The sequence below is a fragment of the Podarcis erhardii genome, assembly GCF_964252035.2.
Source record: "Podarcis erhardii genome assembly, chromosome: 13".
NCBI classification, from domain to species: Eukaryota; Metazoa; Chordata; class Lepidosauria; order Squamata; family Lacertidae; genus Podarcis; species Podarcis erhardii.
In genome coordinates this window covers 45,952,351-45,973,663 of record NC_138502.1, presented here as the reverse complement: position 1 = coordinate 45,973,663, position 21,313 = coordinate 45,952,351, and the positions used below count along the sequence as shown (strand labels likewise).

Genomic DNA, 21,313 nt, shown 5'->3' with positions numbered 1-21,313 from the left:
AGAAATGGGCAAAGAACACCATTCAGCAAACATTTCCCTCATCTCCTCACAGATGGCGTCTTGATTATCTGCAACCACACTAGTTTATTACTGGCAGGTAATACCACACTTCATTAAAAGTTCCAGGAAAATTTAAAACACAACAATAAAAGCAGGATGTTAAAATCCAATAAATACATTAAAGCCAATAACAATCACAGTCACTAGAAAATTCTTAATGGCACTGGTTTCAATAACCAGTTAAGGCCTGGGTGAACAAATACTATTTTAGATTATCAGAAAACCAGGTCCAAAACTATTCAATGTTTTATTAAGTCAGCAACGAAACCTTAAACTTGTCCCAGGACCAACCAGTCAGGACTGCCCTTTGAGGTAATAGGCAGCTTTCTTTGTCTCTGCCGATAATACTTGATACAGTGGTACCTCGGGTTAAGTACTTAATTCGTTCCGGAGGTCTATACTTAACCTGAAACTGTTCTTAACCTGAAGCACCACTTTAGCTAATGGGGCTTCCTGCTGCTGCCGTGCCGCCGGAGCACGATTTCTGTTCTCATCCTGAAGCAAAGTTCTTAACCTGAAGCACTATTTCTGGGTTAGCAGAGTCTGTAACCTGAAGCGTATGTAACCTGAAGTGTATGTAACCTGAAGTGTATGTAACCTGAAGCGTATGTAAGCCAAGGTACCACTGTATATCCAAAGCACAGGGGTTACGGGTAGCAGCAAAATCTTAGCAACTCAGTAGCAGGAATTTGAAGACAAAGTTGTGTGTCTTTAAAAGTTATCTCTGGTGAAATATGAAGCCATTACCACCCTGAAGTTAAAATATTGTGAAATTTCATAGATAATGCAAATATATAGTACTCTTATCCTCTTCTGTGGTCCATGTCTGCATACCCATAGCTGCCTGTGGCTCTTCACGGAGGTTGCTCTATCTCTTCTCCCCGCTAGATAACCTAAAGGAAGCACTCTTGGCACAAGCCAAAGGGCAAACTGTGAAACAATGCCTGTACCAGCAGTGCAAGACCAACAGAGACAGAGGTGGGTTAAATATTAAGGTATTATTTACTGCTGCTATCCCATTCCCTCCCAGCCTACAAAAAGCAGTATCCTCACAGTAGTTAAGTCCTCCTGGAACACACTGGAATCACACTAAGAGTGGGATTCATGGTGGGAACAGTTGGAAATTTAATGACTGATCAAAAATGAGGGACATTCTGAAACTGTTTGGAAAATCAAGGCTGAAGAACATGCAGGCAGCCTCAACAGATTCAGGAGGCTTCACACAAGCACCTTCTATAATTTGAGGTCAATGGGGACCTACCACACTCATCACCACTTGCATATTTATTTAACAATGGTCAGTTGCTCTTCAGTCATGTGCCTAGCTGCACGACAATGCAGAGCCATCAATAAAATGTTGCCATAAGCTTTTAATGGATGTGAATGACCACATATCTTCCATATTATTACTTTTGTTACATACTTAGCATTCCCAAAATGCCTGTTAAACAGCCACTCCAGTTTGTCTTAGATAGAACCTGTTGCTCTTTTGCCCTCTTCAACCAAGATATTTGATTCAGCATAGATAACTACAAGTATAGCAGTGTATTGCACTTTAGACATTATTCGTTTCCCTTATGTTTATGCATGTAAAAGGTATTGAGCTTTACAATGTCCATGTGCCAACATGCCTACAAAAGTACTTTCAGGACCCACCCAAAAATATTAGCTGAAACTTGTCTATAAAAGACTCGGCCATGACACATAAAATAGGTCTTCAGGCACAGAGAAAGGGAGAACTGCCTACAAACTTTCCTTACAGTGCAATCCTACTCAGAAGTCCTACTTAATTCAATGGGACTTATTTCCAGGTAAGTGTAGTTAGGAATGAAGTATTATTTTGTGTGTCCTTCAAATAAGGCAGGAACCTTAAAGGGGAACACAGTAATAACTGCACTTCTGAACCTCTTTGTAAATACAGTGGAACCTCGGGTTAAGTACTTAATTCTTTCCGGAGGTCCGTTCTTAACCTGAAGCACCACTTTAGCTAATGGGGCCTTCTGCTGCTGCCACGCCGCCAGAGCACGATTTCTGTTCTCATCCTGAAGCAAAGTTCTTAATGTGAAGCACTATTTCTGGGTTAGCGGAGTCTGTAACCTGAAGCGTATGTAACCTGAAGAGTATGTAACCCGAGGTACCACTGTATATCTTAGGGCCTAACTAGATATTGTTAGTGGTTAGTAATGTTGTGCATAGTTTGACATAAATAATCAGTGCAGGGCTAAATCAGATTGGAACAATGGCATGGGGAGAAAAGCTCCCATTGGTGGGTATTTATGTATTAAAACTCATGCATGCCAAAGCTAGCCACATAACTAACATCAAGCCTAGCCTGGCCTGTCGAGTCACATAACATGGAAACAATGCTTAAAATAAAATAAAAAATATTATCTTTACAAAGCAGCACAGGAATAGTTCAGGCATGCCCACTTTCTACTTTATGTGCAACAACCCCTCCCAGATACAGCAGTGTACCACTTCCTCAACAATTTAGGTACCTTTTTATAGCAAATGTTGGCCTGACTGCCTTATGGAGAAGAGCGGGGGGGGGGGGGGGATAGGGCTATAACTCTGACCCTAAGCATTTTAAATCCTGGATGAAGTAACGTGCCCTTAATTTTAAACAAACATGCTTAAGATCATACATAAGATTAACAGAAAACGAGTCACTTAGTGCAGGGATGCTTAGCTAAGCAGCCTTCCAAGGTTTTCTGACCAGAAAAACCCCCTTCAGTTCCCACCTATCACCTCTTTTTGCCTCTCGTTTTATGAAACTTGAGAAATGGAACAAACATAAATGAGATTATCTCTGCTGCTGCTGCTGCCCCTCTCCTTCAAGACGAAAAGCGGAATCCATCAATCAATCAAACACAGAAAAGAATAGTCGATACAACCTCGACGCTGGGTATGAACTGACTGAAAAAGGGACTTCGTCCCAGCCAGACAGGACAACCAGGGGACATTTTACCAAAAGGTAAAATAATAATAATAATAATAATAATAATAATAATGACTTCTCATTCACTATCAATGGTGTCCATGCCGAGGACGAAGCAGACTATTTCTGTGGCCAAGACTACAGCTTTCCTCTACACAGTGATACACTTCAGTACAAAAACCACCTCAGTGAATTAAGGCAGGGGAGAGAAATAATAATAATAATAATAATAATAATAATAGTAGTAGTAGTTACAGATAGGTAGCCGTGTTGGTCTGCCATAGTCAAAACTACTTAGTTGGTCTTTAAGGTGCTACTGGAAGGAATTTGTTTTGTTTTTAATAATAATAATAATATCTTTATTGTCATTGCCCCCTCTCGGGGACGACGAAAATTACTTGGCTGCTCCATCCACCCAGGTAGGGCACTCCACACAAAATCAGAACAACTATAAAAACACTAATTAAAACAATACAGTATAAAACAGTGATAACAGTTGAACTTTTTTTGGGGGGGGGGTAGGAAAGGGCTGCATGTGCCTCCTGGCCGGCGAGTCAAGCAACTGACATAATAAAAAAGTTCTCTCCGACCCAGGAAGGGAGAGAAGCGACACGCAAACCTTCACGGAGGGGATGTGCACCTGGCTTCAAGGGGGCAGGTGAGGCGTTCTTATTCCGTTTTTATTCGGTGTGTGTGTGAGGGGGGGATTTCCTCGCTTCCCGGCCCCCTCACACGCCTTCTCCCCGCGCCGCACGCTATTCACACGAGACACGCGGGTCTCAGCCTCGACACGTGAAGAGGGAAAGGCGGGGGGGGGGGTCGGGGAGGATTTCCTCTCCCCACCCCCACCGCTTCCCGGCCCCCTCACACGCCCTCACACGCCTTCTCCCCGCGCCGCTCGCTATTCACACGAGACACGCGGGTCTCAGCCTCGACACGTGAAGAGGGAAAGGCGGGGGGGGGTCGGGGAGGATTTCCTCTCCCCACCCCCACCGCTTCCCCGCCCCCTCACACGCCCTCACACGCCTTCTCCCCGCGCCGCTCGCTATTCACACGAGACACGCGGGTCTCAGCCGCGACACGTGAAGAGGGAAAGGAAAGCGGCCGGCGGCGGCGGCGACGACGACGCCGGTCCCAAGCCCGCGTGACTTCTTCGGGTCACCGTGACCGGGACGGCGGGGGGGAACGCGGCCCGACCGACCCACCGACCGACCGCCGTCTCCACACACCGCCGTCCCCACACACGCGCCCGCCCGCCCGCCCGCTCTCTTCACTCACCGTCCCAGCCACGCGCTCTGCAGACCCGGCGCCTCGCCTGCCCGCCTCCCCCTCTCTCAGCCTCTCTCGCGCTCCCTGTGTGTGTCACGCGCCCGCCCGCGCGCGCGCGCGCCCGCTCTCCTACACACAACGGGCGCCAAGCACGCCGGCAAAAGGACCCGGATGTGGCACCAGGAAAATAAGATCGCGGTGGGGGGGAGGGGGGGGAAATAGGAAAGCGCCGCCGGAAGCGGAAGAAGCACGGAGGGCGAATGGGGTAACACCCCGCCGCCTGGGTGCTTTGGGTGGTTTTTTTTGGGGGGGGGGGACGGGCAGGTTCCCAGGAGCCTCCTCTGGCGCGGATGAGAGCTTGGAGGTGGTTTATATGTATAAATAAATTAATAAAATAAATTGTTGTTGTTGTTGTTGTTGTTGTTATATCCATCCAACAAACCTATTAATAATAATAATAATAATAATAATAATAGGTTTGTTGGATGGAAATAATAATAATAATAATAATAATAATAATAATAATAATAATAATAATAAAAAAAAAAAATCCATCCAACAAACCTATTATTATTATTTTGATGATTATTATTATTATTATTATTATTATTATTATTATTATTATTATATCCATCCAACAAACCTAGACATCACCTTGCCGACAAAGGTCCGTATAGTTAAAGCTATGGTTTTCCCAAAAGTGATGCATGGAAGTGAGAGCTGGACCATAAAGAAAGTGGATGGTCGAAGAATTGATGCTTTTGACTTATGGTGCTGGAGGAGACTCTGGAGAGTCCCATGGACTGCAAGAAGATCAAACCTCTCCATTCTGATGGGAATCAGCCCTGAGTGCTCACTGGAAGGACAGATCCTGAAGCTGAGGCTCCAGTACCTTGGCCACCTCCTGAGAAGAGAAGACTCCCTGGGAAAGATTTCATGCTCTTTATTCAGCTCATAGTGGTGAGGAGGAATGGCGGTTCCCCCAGAATATCTGCTTTATATACATTATTTACACAATGGGCCCCACATGATTGGCTAATTCCGGGATTCTCCCTTAGGCCAATTAGGTTGTGGATTCACTTCCACCTGGAGCGGGATTGGGTGGCTCCTGTGGACCAATCGGACTGCTGCATTCTGGATCCTGTTCTAGGACCAATTGGACTGCTGCATTCTGGATCCTATTGTTCTAGGACCAATCAGACTGCTGCATTTTGGATCCTATTCAACTCAGTACAAAACATGTTGACCAGGTTTCTCCATGGTTTTAAGTTTGGTGATAAGTTGTAATTCAGCAGCTTAAAATGCCAACAGTGTCCTTCAGCTCTCTATATTGGACAAACAGGCCAGACCTTACGCCAAAGAATAAACGGACATAAATTGGACATCAGGAATCACAAGACAGAGAAACCAGTAGGAGAACACTTCAATCTCCCAGGACATTCTATACAAGATCTCAAAGTAGCTGTTTTACTACAAAGGAATTTCAGAAATAGACTGGAAAGAGAAGCTGCTGAATTGCAACTTATTACCAAACTTAAAACCATGGAGAGACCTGGTCTGAACAAAGACCTTGGATTCTTATCTCATTATACATGACAAAGCCATTTTTCACCTTTTCACCCCTTGCTTTTTCCTGTAAGACCTATTGCAGTCGTTAAGAGTCGTCAACAGGCTCATCACAGCTATCTGCCAATCACCCATTCCCACCACCCTTCTGAGTAATACCCCTCCCCACCTTCTCACTATATAGAAGGGTCTGGTGACTTCTGTTTCAGTGTATCTGAAGAAGTGTGCATGCACACGAAAGCTCATACCAAGAACTGACTTAGTTGGTCTTTAAGGTGCTACTGGAAGGAATTTGTTTTGTTTCAAAGCACATGACACCTTTGGTAAAGGCTGTTGTTTACTAAAGTAAAGTATGCTATATTTGATTTCTCTGGCATCAGAAAATTTTCTAGTACAAATGGCCCTCATTTGCATAGGAATTTCCCCCCCCAAAAAACCCTGTATCACTGCCAAAAAAAGAGTTGAGAAATTTTTACAAAGGACAGATTTCACTAGAGATTAGGTCTGATAAATAATTCTTAACGTGCCAGCTAATAAAATAAAAAAACTGCATCCTTGTAAGAAATAAATCTTAAAACTTACATGCATGTTACCCATAAAAATGCTGTTAGCTCAGGAAAAAGAAGCTTCACACAGACCCAACTTTAAATGCATTTTACTGTTAAAAATAAAATACAAAAACATTTTATACACTGAAAGTACGGGAGCATTTTGCAAGGGCAAGTGTACAGTTTCTACCCAGGGCACAATAGTACCAGACAGTCCAATGGAAGTGATACATTATATTACAATAATACTATGTAGTTGTATATTCACAAGTGATATTCACAAGTTGTATATTCACAAGTGATACACTAGGACAGGCATAGGCAAACTCGGCCCTCCAGATGTTTTGGGACTACAACTCCCATCATCCCTAGCTAACAGGACCAGTGGTCAGGGATGATGGGAGTTGTAGTCCCAAAAAATCCGGAGGGCTGAGTTTGCCTGTGCATGCACTAGGCTGTACTTGGGTTCCTCATAGATACACAGCCTAAGAAATTCACTTGATTCACTTTCCTTTTTGTTGTTACTACACAATCACTGAAGTCGCTACAGCCAAGATTGGCAAGCTACAAGCTCCCAAGATATAGCACCCAGAAATGCAGATCTGGGGATAACTTTTATATCTACAAAAAGCTGCCCCAACATGATGTGAACATCAGCCCTTAAACTGCTCATCTGATTGATTACACTTGTCCAAACAGAAAGCTCATCCCCACTAATGTAGGAAATCTGCAAAGAATCACAAAGAGGGGTCGTGGTGATATAATAGAGACCAAATCCCAAGTATAGAAGGATGGGCTACTGAACTCCATCCACAGTCCAAATAGGAAACTCTTTGAACAGTTGTCTCACTACAGGCAAAGCATTAAACTTTCACACCAGAATGCTATTGGAAGTGGAAGGGAGAATAAGGAACTTTGGCTGTGATCAGATACTTGAGCACATTACTACCCTAGAAGTTTTTTATGCACAGGGCAGCAGTTCAGGAGACGTGGGGCATAAACAAAAAAAAAATTGACAAGTGTTGGAAATGGCTATTTAACACTAGACAGAAATTTGTTAATCTGCTCTTTTTCTTTTTAACCATAATTGAAAAGTCACCACCTACTTAGGGATGCAATTCATTGTTTAATTCATCACATGTTTATGTTTTCAAATGTGCCTGGAACAAATTTTTCACATTTCTTCAAATATAAATTATTTGCATCACCTAATCACTCAATCAGTTTTGTCTGACATATTTGCAAATACATTTATAACTGACCATTAAAGGCGGATCTGTATTCCAAGCGTTCTAGCTGTAATTGTTCAGAACAGTTTTATTATCTTGTGCTCCCGCTATGTAACCCTCTTTGTAACAGTGCTGCATTAAAGTGCCATTTAACAACCCAATAAGAAAATGTGCTCACTCCATAAAGAATTGCAGCTTTGCTACTGATTTAGTCAAATGGGCATTTCTCCAAAAACATTTTAAGTTTATTTTAATTCTAATTAGGACCACAGACTACGCAGGCACAACTGCCTAAACAGCTTAATTCCACTGAGTTCAATGGTAATTTTAACTGGAAGTATCCTGGCTTAAGAATAACAGCAGCTGCAACAACAATGGAACTTAACAAGATTAAAGGAAACACCAGGAAGACAAGTAAAACAGTTAAAAAGAAAAATATTCATGCCCTGCGGAGCCTCCACCTGAACTTCCTTAACTTCTTATTGTTTTATCCACCACTGTTTACCAGGTCAAAAACGAAAATTTGTACATTCTAATATTTTTATCTCTTCATCTATACTCTATAACCCAAACAGGACATTTATTATTTATTGTGAACCTCTAAGTATATATTCTGTTCTCTGCCAGCACCAACTACTTTATTAACCGCACTGAGGCACATCAAATGTCATGTGCCTTTCTCATCCCTTTTGAATGGGAATTGCTGTGATACCCACACTGAACATCCCAGCAGCCCTGTTTTAACTTTATCTACTCCTACTTTTACTGGAAATCATTTGTAATGCAAACTGGAAAACAGGACCGATATGTATCAGCCATGTTAATTTTCCCGATTTCAGAAAATGCTCGCTGTACATTTACATACGTCTTCTCAAGGCAATAATTACGAATACAAATCACTATACTATTCAAGTTTCATTGAAAATGACTACATCCCAAACTTTCCGTCATCCTCTCAGCTTCAGAGCTTCAAGACTTCATTCCACCAATAGCTGTACACTATCAGTCTGCTTCTGCGGTTGCTGCTGGTGATCATATTTCCTTGCTAGAAAAGTAAACACATTTGGATATATTAGACTGCAATTCTAAACATATTAATAATAATAATAAATTTTATTTATACCCTGCCCTCCCCAGCCAAGACCGGGCTCAGGGCGGCTAACAACAAATAATAAAAGCAAGATTAAAATACAATTTGAAAAAACAAGATTAAAATACAACATTAAAACATTAGGATGCAGCCTCTTCACAGGAGAAGAAAGGAAAAAGAAAGAGGGGGAGGGAATCAAACTGATTCTAAGCCAAAGGCCAGGCGGAACAACTCTGTCTTACAGGCCCTGCGGAAAGAAATCAGATCCTGCAGGGCCCTGGTCTCATGAGACAGAGTGCTCCACCAGGCTGGAGCCAGTGTTGAGAAGGCCCTGGCTGAAGCTAATCTAACTTCCTTAGGGCCCGGGACCTCTAGGGTGTTGCTATTTATGGACCTTAAGGTCCTCCGTGGGGCATACCAGGAGAGGCAGTATTACTAGAAACTAAGCCCTACTGAACTCAGTGGGACTTGCTTCCAAGTAAACATACAGGGAATTGTTAAATTCCTATTGTAAGATTCTGCCCCTCCTCAAAAAAACAGCAACAACATGTAGTTACTTCAAACCCATTGTTTATCTGTTAGCTAACAAACTAATTCAGCACAATACACATTCAGCAAATTCCAATGTACACATTTTAGGATAAAAAATTGCCTTCTGTCACAAGTGCGAAATGTCCACATTGAATAGTAATTGTTACTGGCACATCATTTAGCAATTTAAAGTCATAGAAGCAATCGATGTAAGCACATGTCCAACAATGGCAAGCAGTAAGAAGTTGCAAAATCACACCCCAAACCTGCTAACAAAGTTTGATACTAAGGTTATACATGGAATGATGTGTTGTTTTTGAGAGGGTTTGCTTAGAAGGAAATGTGGGGGGGGGGGGGTGTAATGGACACTGCAAGTAAGAAAAATCACTCACAAACGAGAAACCCATTGCAATTCTAGATTTTGTAAACTGGTTTTACACCCCTATAATAAAAAATGGGAAGCTTGACAAAAAGGCCAAGAGTAGCCCCCCCCAAAAAAAAAAAACATGTTGCTCTCTATCGCAGGGAAACCTGGACACTGGCAACTTCTTGTTTCTATTCTGTGTTTGGCTTTGAGCAAACCTTTGTGCACATCAGTATAGCAGGTATTCCTATTGTTTTCATTATGCTGAATGGAGAACCTCCTTTGGACAGTACCTGGACCATGATTTCAAGGGATAAATACTGTCATCCTATATACTAACATCAAACCAAAGCAACACCAAAACAGAGAGGTATCAAGCAGTCTTGGGGTCTGCAGAAGTACAAAAAAAAATCTCATTTTTCTCGCAAAAGCCCAATGAAGCTACTACAGAACACTGAGCATCTGTTAGGGCAGGGGTGGGGTGGGGTGGCTGGACACATGGAAATCCCACAGAGGAATTATCCTAGAAAAAAGCATGGCTGGCTGGCACCCTGCAACATTTACTTGCAAGTCCCACTTGTATACCTACTTGTTTCTGATCTAGGCTGGCCGAACATCCGTTTACCAGGACATCATAACTAAAATGAACACTACTCCCCTCTCATAAATAGGAGGCGAAAAATATTTACAGTTGTATGCCCTCTTATGACCACATGGTCATAACACATGGTCATAACAGCTTACTGCCCATCTAGGCAGTAATGTGGCAAGATTCACCAGCATAGCTAACCAACTGCAAATCCTGGAACGTCCATTGGGATTTGTGACTCCCCTTTACAAGCTATGCCGAGTCCTGTATACTGACTGATATTCCACAACACTATAGTTTTGACCATGGGTAGGCAAACTAAGGCCTGGGGGCTGGATCCTGCCCAATCGCCTTCTCAATCCGGCCCGTAGATTGGAATCAGCATGTTTCTACAAGCATAGAATGTGTGCTTTTATTTAAAATGCATCTCTGGGTTATTTGTGGGGCATAGGAATTCGTTCATTTCCGCCCCCAAAATATAGTCTGGCCCTCCACAAGGTCTGAGGGACAGTTGACTGGCCCCCTGCTGAAAAAGTCTGCTGACCCCTGGTTTTGATTTTCCCTTTGCACCTCTCTGTATAACATGCAGGAAGAGAGCCGTACCCTCATAAGCTTGGAAACGTTTGAAACATCTATTATGAGTTTTGAAATATCCTGAATGTTTATTTCTATTTTGAGTCTCCTTTTGACATATATTCAGTTATGCATTGCAATAAAGAATAGAAGCCCTGTATCTTTAGAAGCTCTGTAAATTTAAATATACGACGACAACAACAACAACACCCTGTCTGGGTTTCCCCAGCCACTCTGGGTGGCTTCCAGCAAAATATAAAAACATAATAAAACTTGAAACATTAAAAAAATTCCCAGTACAGGGCTGCCTTCAGATGTCTTATAAAAGTTGTGTAGTTCTTTATCTCCTTGACATCTGATGGGAGGGTGTTCCACAGGGAGGGTGCCACTACTGAGAAGGCCCTCTGCCTGGTTCCCTGTAACTTTTATTATTATTATTATTGTTATTTATTGTTGTTGTTGTTGTTATTTATTGAATTTATATAACACCCTATACCTGCAGGTGTCAGGGCGGCTCACAGAATTAAATCAGAATATAAAACCACAAAATATGTAAACTAAAAACAACAACCCAATAACCCCCCCCCAAAAAAAACCCCACATTTTTAAAGGGAACCGCCAGGCAGCTTTCGGAGCTGGAGGTGGAGACGCTCCTTCAGGTATACTGAACCAAGACCGTTTTATGGCTTTAATTCAACGCTTTGAATTGTGCTCAGAAACGTACTGGGAGCCTGCCGACAGAGTATACCTACCAATAGAGTACATCTCTAGCTGCTGCCGTAGACGAATTTTTTTCACACTATCATAAAAGTTTGGCTCAGGTGGTACTTCTACAGCAGGTGGTAGCGTAAAAATCCTCATGATCTTCCTTTTATTTCTAAAATCCAAGAGGACAGGCAACATGTAAACAATAAAGTAATAAATAATAAAGTGTCATATCATGTCTCCTCCAGTTGTAAGTGGCAAGATATGAAATTTGTGCTTGCTTGGGACCATTTATTAGACGACCATAGCACAAGAATTAGCCCGTTCCTTTCGGCGGCAAGTATTGGTGCTGTGGGTTAAACCACAGAACCAAGAGCTTGCCGATGAGAAGGTCGGCAGTTTGAATCCCCACGACAAGGTGAGCTCCCGTTGCTCGGTCCCTCCTCCTGCCAACCTAGCAGTTTGAAAGCACGTCAAAGTGCAAGTAGATAAATAGGTACCACTCCGGCAGGAAGGGAAACGGCGTTTCCGTGCGCTGCTCTGGTTTTGCCAGAAGCGGCTTAGTCATGCTGGCCACATGACCCGGAAGCTGTACGCCGGCTCCCTCGGCCAATAAAGCAAGATGAGCACCGCAACCCCAGAGTCAGCCACGACTGGACCTAATGGTCAGGGGTCCCTTTACCTTTAGGATACCACCACTATTCCCTTCAGAGACTATGCTGCTGCTGCTTATTATTATTATTTAAGACCATACAGGCTGACCCCACTCTGAACGTCGCACTTCCTGTTTGCTCCACCCCATGCTTCCAAATGCATTTCATGCCATGATCACAACTGCCTTTTTACACATTATTTGCCTGTGCCATAAAACGTCTCTACCGCTTAAAAGAAAAAACCCTATACAAAGTAACTCAGAACAACAAGATCGAGAAAAATCCACACACCCCTGCTTCGAAAAGACGCCAAGCAAAAAAACGAAACCCTCGAGCAGATTCACGCCACCTCGACTTCCCAAGCGCCTGAGCGGGCTTCCTTTTGGCAGGCGCCCTCCAGAATCTCAAGTGGCGGGGAGTTCCGAAGGGCAGGCGCCGCCACGCTAAAGGTGTCTCTGCAGGCGCCCTGCTGGATCTCAAGTGGCGGGGAGTCCCGAAGGGCAGGCGCCGCCACGCTAAAGGCGTCTCTGCAGGCGCCCTGCTGGATCTCAAGGGGCGGGGAGTTCCCAAGGGCAGGTGCCGCCACGCTAAAGGCGTCTCTGCAGGCGCCCTGCTGGATCTCAAGGTGCAGGGAGTTCCCAAGGGCAGGCGCCGCCACACTAAAGGCGTCTCTGCAGGCGCCCTGCTGGATCTCAAGGGGCAGGGAGTTCCGAAGGGCAGGCGCCGCCACCCTAAAGGCGTCTCTGCAGGCGCCCTGCTGGATCTCAAGTGGCAGGGAGTTCCGAGGAGCAGGCGCCGCCACGCTCAAGGCGGTGGGGGGTTCCCAACCTTGTGCAGCGGGCTTCTCTGCAGGCGCCCTGCTGGATCTCAAGTGGCAGGGAGTTCCGAGGAGCAGGCGCCGCCACGCTCAAGGCGGTGGGGGGTTCCCAACCTTGTGCAGCGGGCTTCTCTGCAGGCGCCCTGCTGGATCTCAAGTGGCAGGGAGTTCCGAGGAGCAGGCGCCGCCACGCTCAAGGCGGTGGGGGGTTCCCAACCTTGTGCAGCGGGCTTCTCTGCAGGCGCCCTGCTGGATCTCAAGTGGCAGGGAGTTCCGAGGAGCAGGCGCCGCCACGCTCAAGGCGGTGGGGGGTTCCCAACCTTGTGCAGCGGGCTTCTCTGCAGGCGCCCTGCTGGATCTCAAGTGGCAGGGAGTTCCGAGGAGCAGGCGCCGCCACGCTCAAGGCGGTGGGGGGTTCCCAACCTTGTGCAGCGGGCTTCTCTGCAGGCGCCCTGCTGGATCTCAAGTGGCGGGGAGTCCCGAAGGGCAGGCTGCAGTGCCGCCGACCTATATTGGCCCCGAAAGAGAGATGGGGGAAGCCCACCTGCGCGCGTACACCAGCAGAGCCAGGCTGGCCAGCACGGCCAGCAGGTAGACGTTGGTGGCCTCGTTCCAAGCCTCGTGCACCGAGTAGTCCATGGGGGCCGCGGCGGCGGCGGCAGCAGCAGCGCCCCCTCCGCCCCCGCTCTCGCCCAGCACGCGCGCCCCGGCCATGGGTGAGAATCCGGCGCGCCGCGCACCGCGGGGGAGATGCGCCCGCAGCCGGGCAGGGAAACAGGGAGGAAGAGGCCGGCGCCTGATGTCACGTCCTGCGGAAAGAGCCCTGGATTTGCAAAGAAAGGCCATTGCAATGCCATCGCGCGCCGCTGCTGGCTTCCGGGTGGGTTGGGACGGAGCTTTGCAAGCGCATTTTTGGCACAGTTACAGATAGGTAGCCGTGTTGGTCTGCCATAGTCAAAACAAAACAAATTCCTTCCAGTAGCACCTTAAAGACCAACTAAGTCAGTTCTTGGTATGAGCTTTCGTGTGCATGCACACGAAAAAAAATCCTTCCAGTAGCACCTTAAAGACCAACTAAGTCAGTTCTTGGTATGAGCTTTCGTGTGCATGCACACTTCTTCAGATACACTGAAACAGAAGTCACCAGACCCTTCTATATAGAAGTTAAAACAAAAAGTTAAAACAAATCCACTTTTTTTATAACTTTAAACTCATAAGCTTGTGCTACTGGAAGGAATTTGTTTTGTTTTGATTTTTGGCACAGTTACAGATAGGTAGCCGTGTTGGTCTGCCATAGTCGAAACAAAATGAAAAACATTCCTTCCAGTAGCACCTTAAAGACCAACTAAGTCAGTTCTTGGTATGAGCTTTGGTGTGCATGCACACTTCTTCAGATACACTGAAACAGAAGTCACCAGACCCTTCTATACAGTGAGAAGGTGGGGAGGGGTATTACTCAGATAAACCCAGATGCCAACTTTGCTGCCACATACACCCGGACAACACCATTGCTAGCCCCAACAACATCACACATACCATCTCGGGACTATTTAATTGCTCATCGTCTAACATTGTGTATGCCATCAAATGCCAACAGTGTCCTTCAGCTCTCTATATTGGACAAACAGGCCAAACCTTACGCCAAAGGATAAACGGACATAAATCTGACATCAGGAATCACAAGACAGAGAAACCAGTAGGAGAACACTTCAATCTCCCAGGACATTCTATACAAGATCTCAAAGTAGCTGTTCTATTACAAAGGAATTTCAGAAATAGACTGGAAAGAGAAGCTGCTGAATTGCAACTTATTACCAAACTTAAAACCATGGAGAGACCTGGTCTGAACAAAGACATTGGATTCTTATCTCATTATACATGACAAAGCCATTTTTCACCTTTTCACCCCTTGCTTTTTCCTGTAAGACCTATTGCAGCCGTTAAGAGTCGTCAACAGGCTCATCACAGCTATCTGCCAATCACCCAATCCCACCACCCTTCTGAGTAATACCCCTCCCCACCTTCTCACTATATAGAAGGGTCTGGTGACTTCTGTTTCAGTGTATCTGAAGAAGTGTGCATGCACACGAAAGCTCATACCAAGAACTGACTTAGTTGGTCTTTAAGGTGCTACTGGAAGGAATTTTTTTATTTTGTTTTGATTTTTGGCACACGCAGTGCCGGATTTACGTATAAGCTAAACAACCTATTTTTTAAAAAAAGAATATTTATTAAGATTTTCCAAAATCATAAATACAAAAATACATAATAAAACGAAAAAAATACAAAATACAAAATACAAAAAAACAAGAAAAATAAACATTAAAAAAGTTAAAACAAATCCACTTTTTTTATAACTTTAAACTCATAAGCTTGTTTCTTTGACCTCCTCACACCTCCCGTTTTTGTATTCCCATTAATAGGATCAGATCAGCAAATCCTTACGCTCCTTCATTTATCTTAACTCTATATCTTAACATGTTAAAACTCTATGTTTTCACCCATTATCAGTTCACTTTTGCATACTCTTTTTTAAACTAAACAACCTATAGCTTAAGGCCCCACTCTCTTGGCCCCCCCCCAAAAAAATATTTTTTAAATTTTATTGAGTTTTGATAATACAAAAAGAAAAGAAAAAACACTACCAATACACCGTAGCTGTCAACGTTTCCCTTTTTTAAAGGGCAATTCCCTTATTCCGAATAGGATTCCTCGCAAGAAAAGGGAAAAGTTGACGGCTATGCAATACACAAAAAAATAAGCCACTATTTACAGACTTCCCATCACCACACCCCATGACTCCCCTCCACAACTCCTCGACTTCCTCATATGTTATATTCAATGCTATCGTTGCAATCATTAGGTTTTTGATTAAATCTCTTTAAAACGTGCCTTTCCCACTTCACTCCTTTAGTCTAAGCATATCAGCCTGTTCGTTTTTTTGAACAGTGTTTATCCATGTATTCTTCAAAACATTTGGGGGCCCCCAAAAAATTTTAAGAGGAAAAAAAACTCCAGTCTCCGGAACAATACTAATAAAGGGGGGGGGAGGGATGATGGATTATTAAAATGACATAACTGTCAGTGGGTAGTTATTATTACTTCCAATATCTTTGGGTTAAAATCTTTTTATATGCAAGTAAGCCCCAAGACCTTATTCTGCATATGTTGAGTTTAAAATTAGGAAGCTCTGATTTATAGAATGGGGATGATAAAGATAACATATAAGCTTAAATATGTAATATGGGATAGTATACAGGGGTTGTTACGATATAGAAGCAATGCAGCTGCAAACTGCTAGCTTGAAAGCAAAACATGATGGGAATGTTGGGACTGCCCGTGGGAAACAGAGGGACAGTCAATTCACAGTGTGAAGCACCAGAATTAGCTCAGAGTGTAATATGAGCTGTACAGGAAGTGCAGGAAGTGTTCGTCACTAGACTGCTGGAGCTTGAAGAGAGCAGTCATGTTTTTTGTAATGCTGCAAAGACAGAAATAAAGGCATGTAAATACGTTTCTGTCGATCTCTTTCCCCTGCCGGGGGGGCAGGAAAGAGGGGGGGGGTGTTCTTCTCACGCTGAGAAGGATCGCCTATTGCGACCTAGCCTGGATCTTGCTGGGGAATGCAGCCAGGGAGGTCAACAGGAGATCAAGCCGGGTGCCTGGGAGAGTTGCCAGTTTCTCCTGATAAAGGCTTGATTTCCGACAGAGGTGGCCTCTGGATTCTTCCAAAAACAGCCCCAAATGTGGCAAAGGAGTGCAATGCTCCTCACTGCCAGAGAGGCTAAGATTAAATGCTGACCACCAATCATGGCTCAGCCAGTAGAGCCTGACTCTTAACCTCAGGGTCGTGGGTTCGAGCCCCACTTTGGCTGAAAGATTCCTGCACTGCAGGCAGATGGATTGTCCTTGTGGTGGCTCCGGGCTCCACAATCCTGTGTTGCTAAAGGAAGAGTTAAGAGCCTAAGCTTTGCCACAAGCTCCATAGCGGCAGCAGCACCCCTTCTGCTCTGCTTTCGTTGGGACCCCTAAGCGATGGACACACTATCAAAGGCTCATTGGCATGGATAGCCAAGGCCATCGCTACCAACAACGCTCTTCAGAAAAGAGGACAGTGGATGGGAAAGGACTCCTTAGAGAACCGCACAGTAAACTGGGTGCACATCGTACAGATAGTCAGACTTGGCCCTTGGCTGCACATCTGATTAAACCTGTGGGGCCTGATTCAGCCAAGTGAAAGGAAAGCGGAAGGCTGCTTCTGTGGGGAAAGGGATGGGCAGGAAGACGAAGATCCCACCCTCTTCTTCTTCTGCAAGGGGAATAACTAACAATAAAGGAGCAAAACACAGAGAGCGAATTTTTCACAGCTCCACAGTTGTCGTTGTCTGTATTTATTGAATTATTTAAGCATGCAAAATAGGGCACGGATGTAAGGGTTGATGGGTCCAAGTAGGCATGATGGAAGCAACAGTATTTGTTATTTAAGTGTGTCTGCCACATTTATATGTGAGGAAGCCAGAATCTAGCAGCAAGCCAACAGAATAAGAAAGCTAGCCACTACTGTCTGCATTACTGACACACATCTAAAGAAGCAGGTAAGTTTTGGCACTTTTAAGTCAGTGGTTTTTATTCACACAGTGTTCCCAGTTGCACCTCAGCTGTGTCATATCAATGGGAAACTGCCAAGAATAGACCCACATCCCATGTCATTCTGGCCTCCTTCGGGAGAAAGGGTGCAATGTAAATTCAACAAATAAAATAATTATAAGTGAGTGTCCGGCTTGCAGACGTTCTTTGGAAGCCCAACATCTGACATGGCTTCCTTCTGAGGGCAGGAAGCTCCTGCAGCCAATCGGAAGCCGTCCCTTCCCTCCCCCCCCCCTTCTAGAACCCATCACTCTCAACCAACTCTCAACTGCCTCCCCCCCAACATTCAGACTCTCAAGGAAGGAGAGTTGCTTTCAAGTCTGCTGTACTGCTTTCCAAACCTGACCCTGCTCTACTGCTCCACAATGAGTGAGCTTCGCAAAGGTGAGAACCTGGAACCCCATAGGATTATAGAATTGTAGAATTGGGAGGGACCCCGAGGGTCATCTAGTCCAACCCCCTGCAATGCAGGAATCTCAGCTAAAGCATCCATGGCAGATGGCCATCCAACCTCTGCTGAAAAACCTCCTAGGAAGGAGAGTCTACTGCCCACTGAGGGATTTCTTCCCACTGTCAAACAGCTCTTGCTCTCAGAAAGTTCTTCCTGAAGCTGAGTTGGAATCCCCTTTCTTGTAACTTGAATTCACGGCATCAGGTCCTAAGGGCTTCTGGAGTAGGAGAAAACAAGCTTTCTCCCTTCTCCCCGTAATGGTCCTTGAGATATTGAGAGGGCTGCATGGTGTGGCTCTCATATCCATGTCCTGAGGGACATGGTTTCTCTGTCCCTTTGCTCCACCCCAGGCAGAATTGCAAGGGGTCAGTGCATCTGGCTGGTAAGAAGATGGTTGGAGTTTGGAGCCCAGCCAGGGCTGGCTGTGGGCAGGATATTTTCTGTTGTGAATAACTGGTTGGTAACTTCCTCTGTTTTTATTTTCCTTTCTGTCTCACAGCTTCGCAAAAAGGAAGGCAGAAGCAGAAACAAATATCCTTGGACATTGTGGTATGTTAATTCCTTGGGGAATTCCTTTCCCACATATTTATTTATATTTCTATACCGCTTTATATTTTTAATAAAAATCTCAAAGCGGTTTACAGCATAATAAATCAATAAAACAATAAAACAATAGCTGGGCAATGTTCCTCTGGCCTCAGGAGGAGCCTCTTCAGTAGGGCTGGCAGGTGGGTCTGGGCCTCGCCCCCCAGGCCAGGTGGAAAGGGCCTTGCAGGGAGCGGCCTTCACCCTCCCACCTGCCCCCTAGGTCCCTCCGCTGGCTGGCCGTCCCCTGATGTGGCTGGGGGGAGAGACAATATGGAGGGCGATCTGCCCCAGAAGAAAATCTTTGGGGAGGGCCCACGGGACCCCTGTCCCCTAGAGTGGATGCCTATGGCAGGAGAGTAAAATCTCCTTCTTCCTTTGCAGGGCCGTGGTTTGGAAGTGCCAGTCAGGGCTCCGGCCAAGCAGCAGCCCAGCGGTGCCACGTCCAAAACCAGCATCTACAGGTATGCTGTGCCCTTCTGTGGCAGGGGTGGGGCAGTCTGAGGAGGGCACGGCCGGTGCACTCACGCTGGGCTATTGCCTCATAAGAAAATATTTTTAATAGAGGGTGAATTGAAAGGGTGGAGGGTTGGAGGAGAGGCAGAAAGAAGAGCTCATTTGTCCGTGGCTAGGGGGCACGATCTGGATGGTTCTCCAGGGGCGCAAGATCACCCAGCTACGCCTCTGCCTACAGGGGGCCCTTGACATCTGAGAGCCCAAAGTTGGCCCTTGGTTGGGCACAGTTCCAGGTTAAAACCTGTGGAGGCCCCTAGGCAGTCAAAATATCCCTGGGCTCCTTGCAAATCATATCCTGATACAGTGGTGCCTCGCAAGACGAAATTAATCCATTCCGTGAGTCTCTTCGTATAGCGGTTTTTTCGTCTTGCAAAGCAAGCCCATTGACAGCTTAGCGGATTAGCGCTATTAGCGGTTTAGCGGCTTTTAGCGGCTTTTAGCGGCTTTTAGCGGCTTATCAGCTTAGCGGATCAGCTGATAAGCGGCTTAGCTGCTTAGAAAAAGGGGGGGAGGGGAAAAAACCCGCAGGAACTCGCAATACATTTTCGTCTTGCAAAGCAAGCCCATAGGGAAATTCGTTTTGCGAAGCGCCTCCAAAACGGAAAACCCTTTCGTCTAGCGGGTTTTCCGTCTTGCGAGGCGTTCGTCTTGCGGGGTACCACTGTACGTTTTTGATTTTAGCAACCGACAATAATTAATAGGCAAAACAAACAGCACTTATTCTGATCCACTGTTGCCTGGCCCATAGACCTACTCTGTCCATTGAATAATCTGGCTCTGGTGGAGATCAAGCCCAGAATTCTCCCTGTCCCCCCCAATCATACTAACTGAGCTTGTTTCTTCCTTAGGCGAGAGGCCGGCCAGAACAAAGGGGGAAAGGCTCCCAGCTCAGGTAAGTGGAAATGCCAATAGAGTGCCCCATATTCTAGGAATGCTTCCTTCCCTCGTCCCCCACCCTCATGCCCCAGACTGGGGCTAGCATGGCAGGGAGCCAGGCGCCTGCTCATGTTTCTTTTTTCTTTGCAGTGTGGGAGCCTTTCCCCAACACCTATTTTGTTCTGGCCAAATCCCTGGAGGGACGTGGCAAACATCAGGTACGAGGGCAGAGGGAATGAAGGGATCCTTGTGGAACATGTTTTGGGAGTCCTAGAAACACTCTCCCACCTGTGGCTTCCATTCTCATGTGATGTCCCTCTTCCTCCACAGGGCCACGCCTCCAGGGATGAGGCTCCAGATCCGGCTCCCGGAATGAAGAACCGAACATCCCAGCGGTTCCCGGCTGTCGTCCCTCGCGGCGCGTCCCCACTGCCCCTCCTCCGTACGGGCATGGCTCCATCCCGGCCCGGTTTGGCACAGAAGCAGCAGCCAAAGTTTCCTCCCATTAAAACAGCTTCTCAGGTGAGGGAGGAGACTTTGGCTGTTGCTTCTGTGCTAGGCCGGTCGGACGCCCGTACGGTGGAGAAGTGGGGAGCCCTTTTAAGATCAGGTAAGTGGAAATGCCCCCTTCCCAGGCCCCCCCCCTCCTGCCCCAGACTGGGGCTAGCGTGGCTGGGAGCCAGGCGCCTGATGATGTCTCTTTTTGTTTTGCAGCGAGGGAGAAGTACAGCCGTGGAACCGCCGCATTCCTCCGGGAGGGACTGGAGCCCAGACGACGGCCTCTCGCCCCTGAGGTAATGGGACAGGGGGGAGGAGGGGGTCCTTAGGAAACACACAAGGAGGGCCTGCAGGATCAGGCCAAGGGCCCATCTGGTCCAGCCTCCTCTTCTCCCAGGGGCCACCCAGATGCCACTGCGAAAGCAGCCAACATGATTTGAGCCCAAGAAGCAGTACTTCAAAGCTCCCTTCTTTCTTGCAGGATCTCGATCGTGCACCGCTGTGGCTGCTGCCCAAGCCTCCCCCCAAAAGACCAGGTAAGAGGAAGGGTACCTTTGCATGGGGCGGGGAGAAGGCTGGGGGCTTTCCTACAGGGGTTGCTTCACTACAGCTCTCATTGTCCTTGACAACTGTCCTTTCCCCCCTTCTTTTTTTTTTTATAAAAAAACACAGGTTGAGGCGAATTCCAGAGCGTTTGGATCTCAGCTGAAGGACTGTATTCCGGTTTCTGATTTGTCAGCTGCTGAAGCATTTGAAAGCTGTGATGTGATAAATAGAGGCTTTACAAATGTGAAGAGCGAACTTTTCC

The 21,313-nt window shown here is 46.0% G+C and overlaps 3 protein-coding genes across 10 annotated transcripts in view; 1 reads left to right on the top strand and 2 right to left on the bottom strand.

Moving 5' to 3' along the window:
• Positions 1–4,380, bottom strand: part of SLC20A2 (solute carrier family 20 member 2) — a 102,835-nt gene extending 98,455 nt beyond the window's left edge. For 7 of the 8 annotated variants that reach the window (XR_014150430.1, XR_014150431.1, XM_081836296.1 and 4 more), the window contains exon 1: positions 4,277–4,380. The gene's annotated coding sequence lies outside the window, so the exon portion shown is untranslated. Of the gene's footprint in view, positions 1–3,638; positions 3,659–4,276 lie in introns of those variants that run through there. The other variant, XM_081836298.1, reaches the window with a different exon arrangement.
• On the top strand, positions 677–21,240 carry LOC309327191 (uncharacterized protein). The gene is made up of 10 exons (XM_081836351.1): positions 677–1,871; positions 2,900–3,034; positions 3,593–3,656; positions 18,530–18,579; positions 19,000–19,079; positions 19,980–20,023; positions 20,158–20,617; positions 20,722–20,801; positions 20,987–21,041; positions 21,178–21,240. The coding sequence occupies exons 1-10, from the start codon at positions 1,855–1,857 to the stop codon at positions 21,180–21,182; spliced, it is 990 nt and encodes a 329-aa protein (XP_081692477.1). The 5' UTR covers positions 677–1,854; the 3' UTR covers positions 21,183–21,240.
• On the bottom strand, positions 6,473–13,665 carry SMIM19 (small integral membrane protein 19). The gene is made up of 3 exons (XM_081836390.1): positions 13,477–13,665; positions 11,510–11,634; positions 6,473–8,655 (listed from the first exon to the last, which is right to left on the bottom strand). The coding sequence occupies exons 1-3, from the start codon at positions 13,644–13,646 to the stop codon at positions 8,588–8,590; spliced, it is 363 nt and encodes a 120-aa protein (XP_081692516.1). The 5' UTR covers positions 13,647–13,665; the 3' UTR covers positions 6,473–8,587.
• Positions 21,241–21,313: the final 73 nt, after the last annotated feature.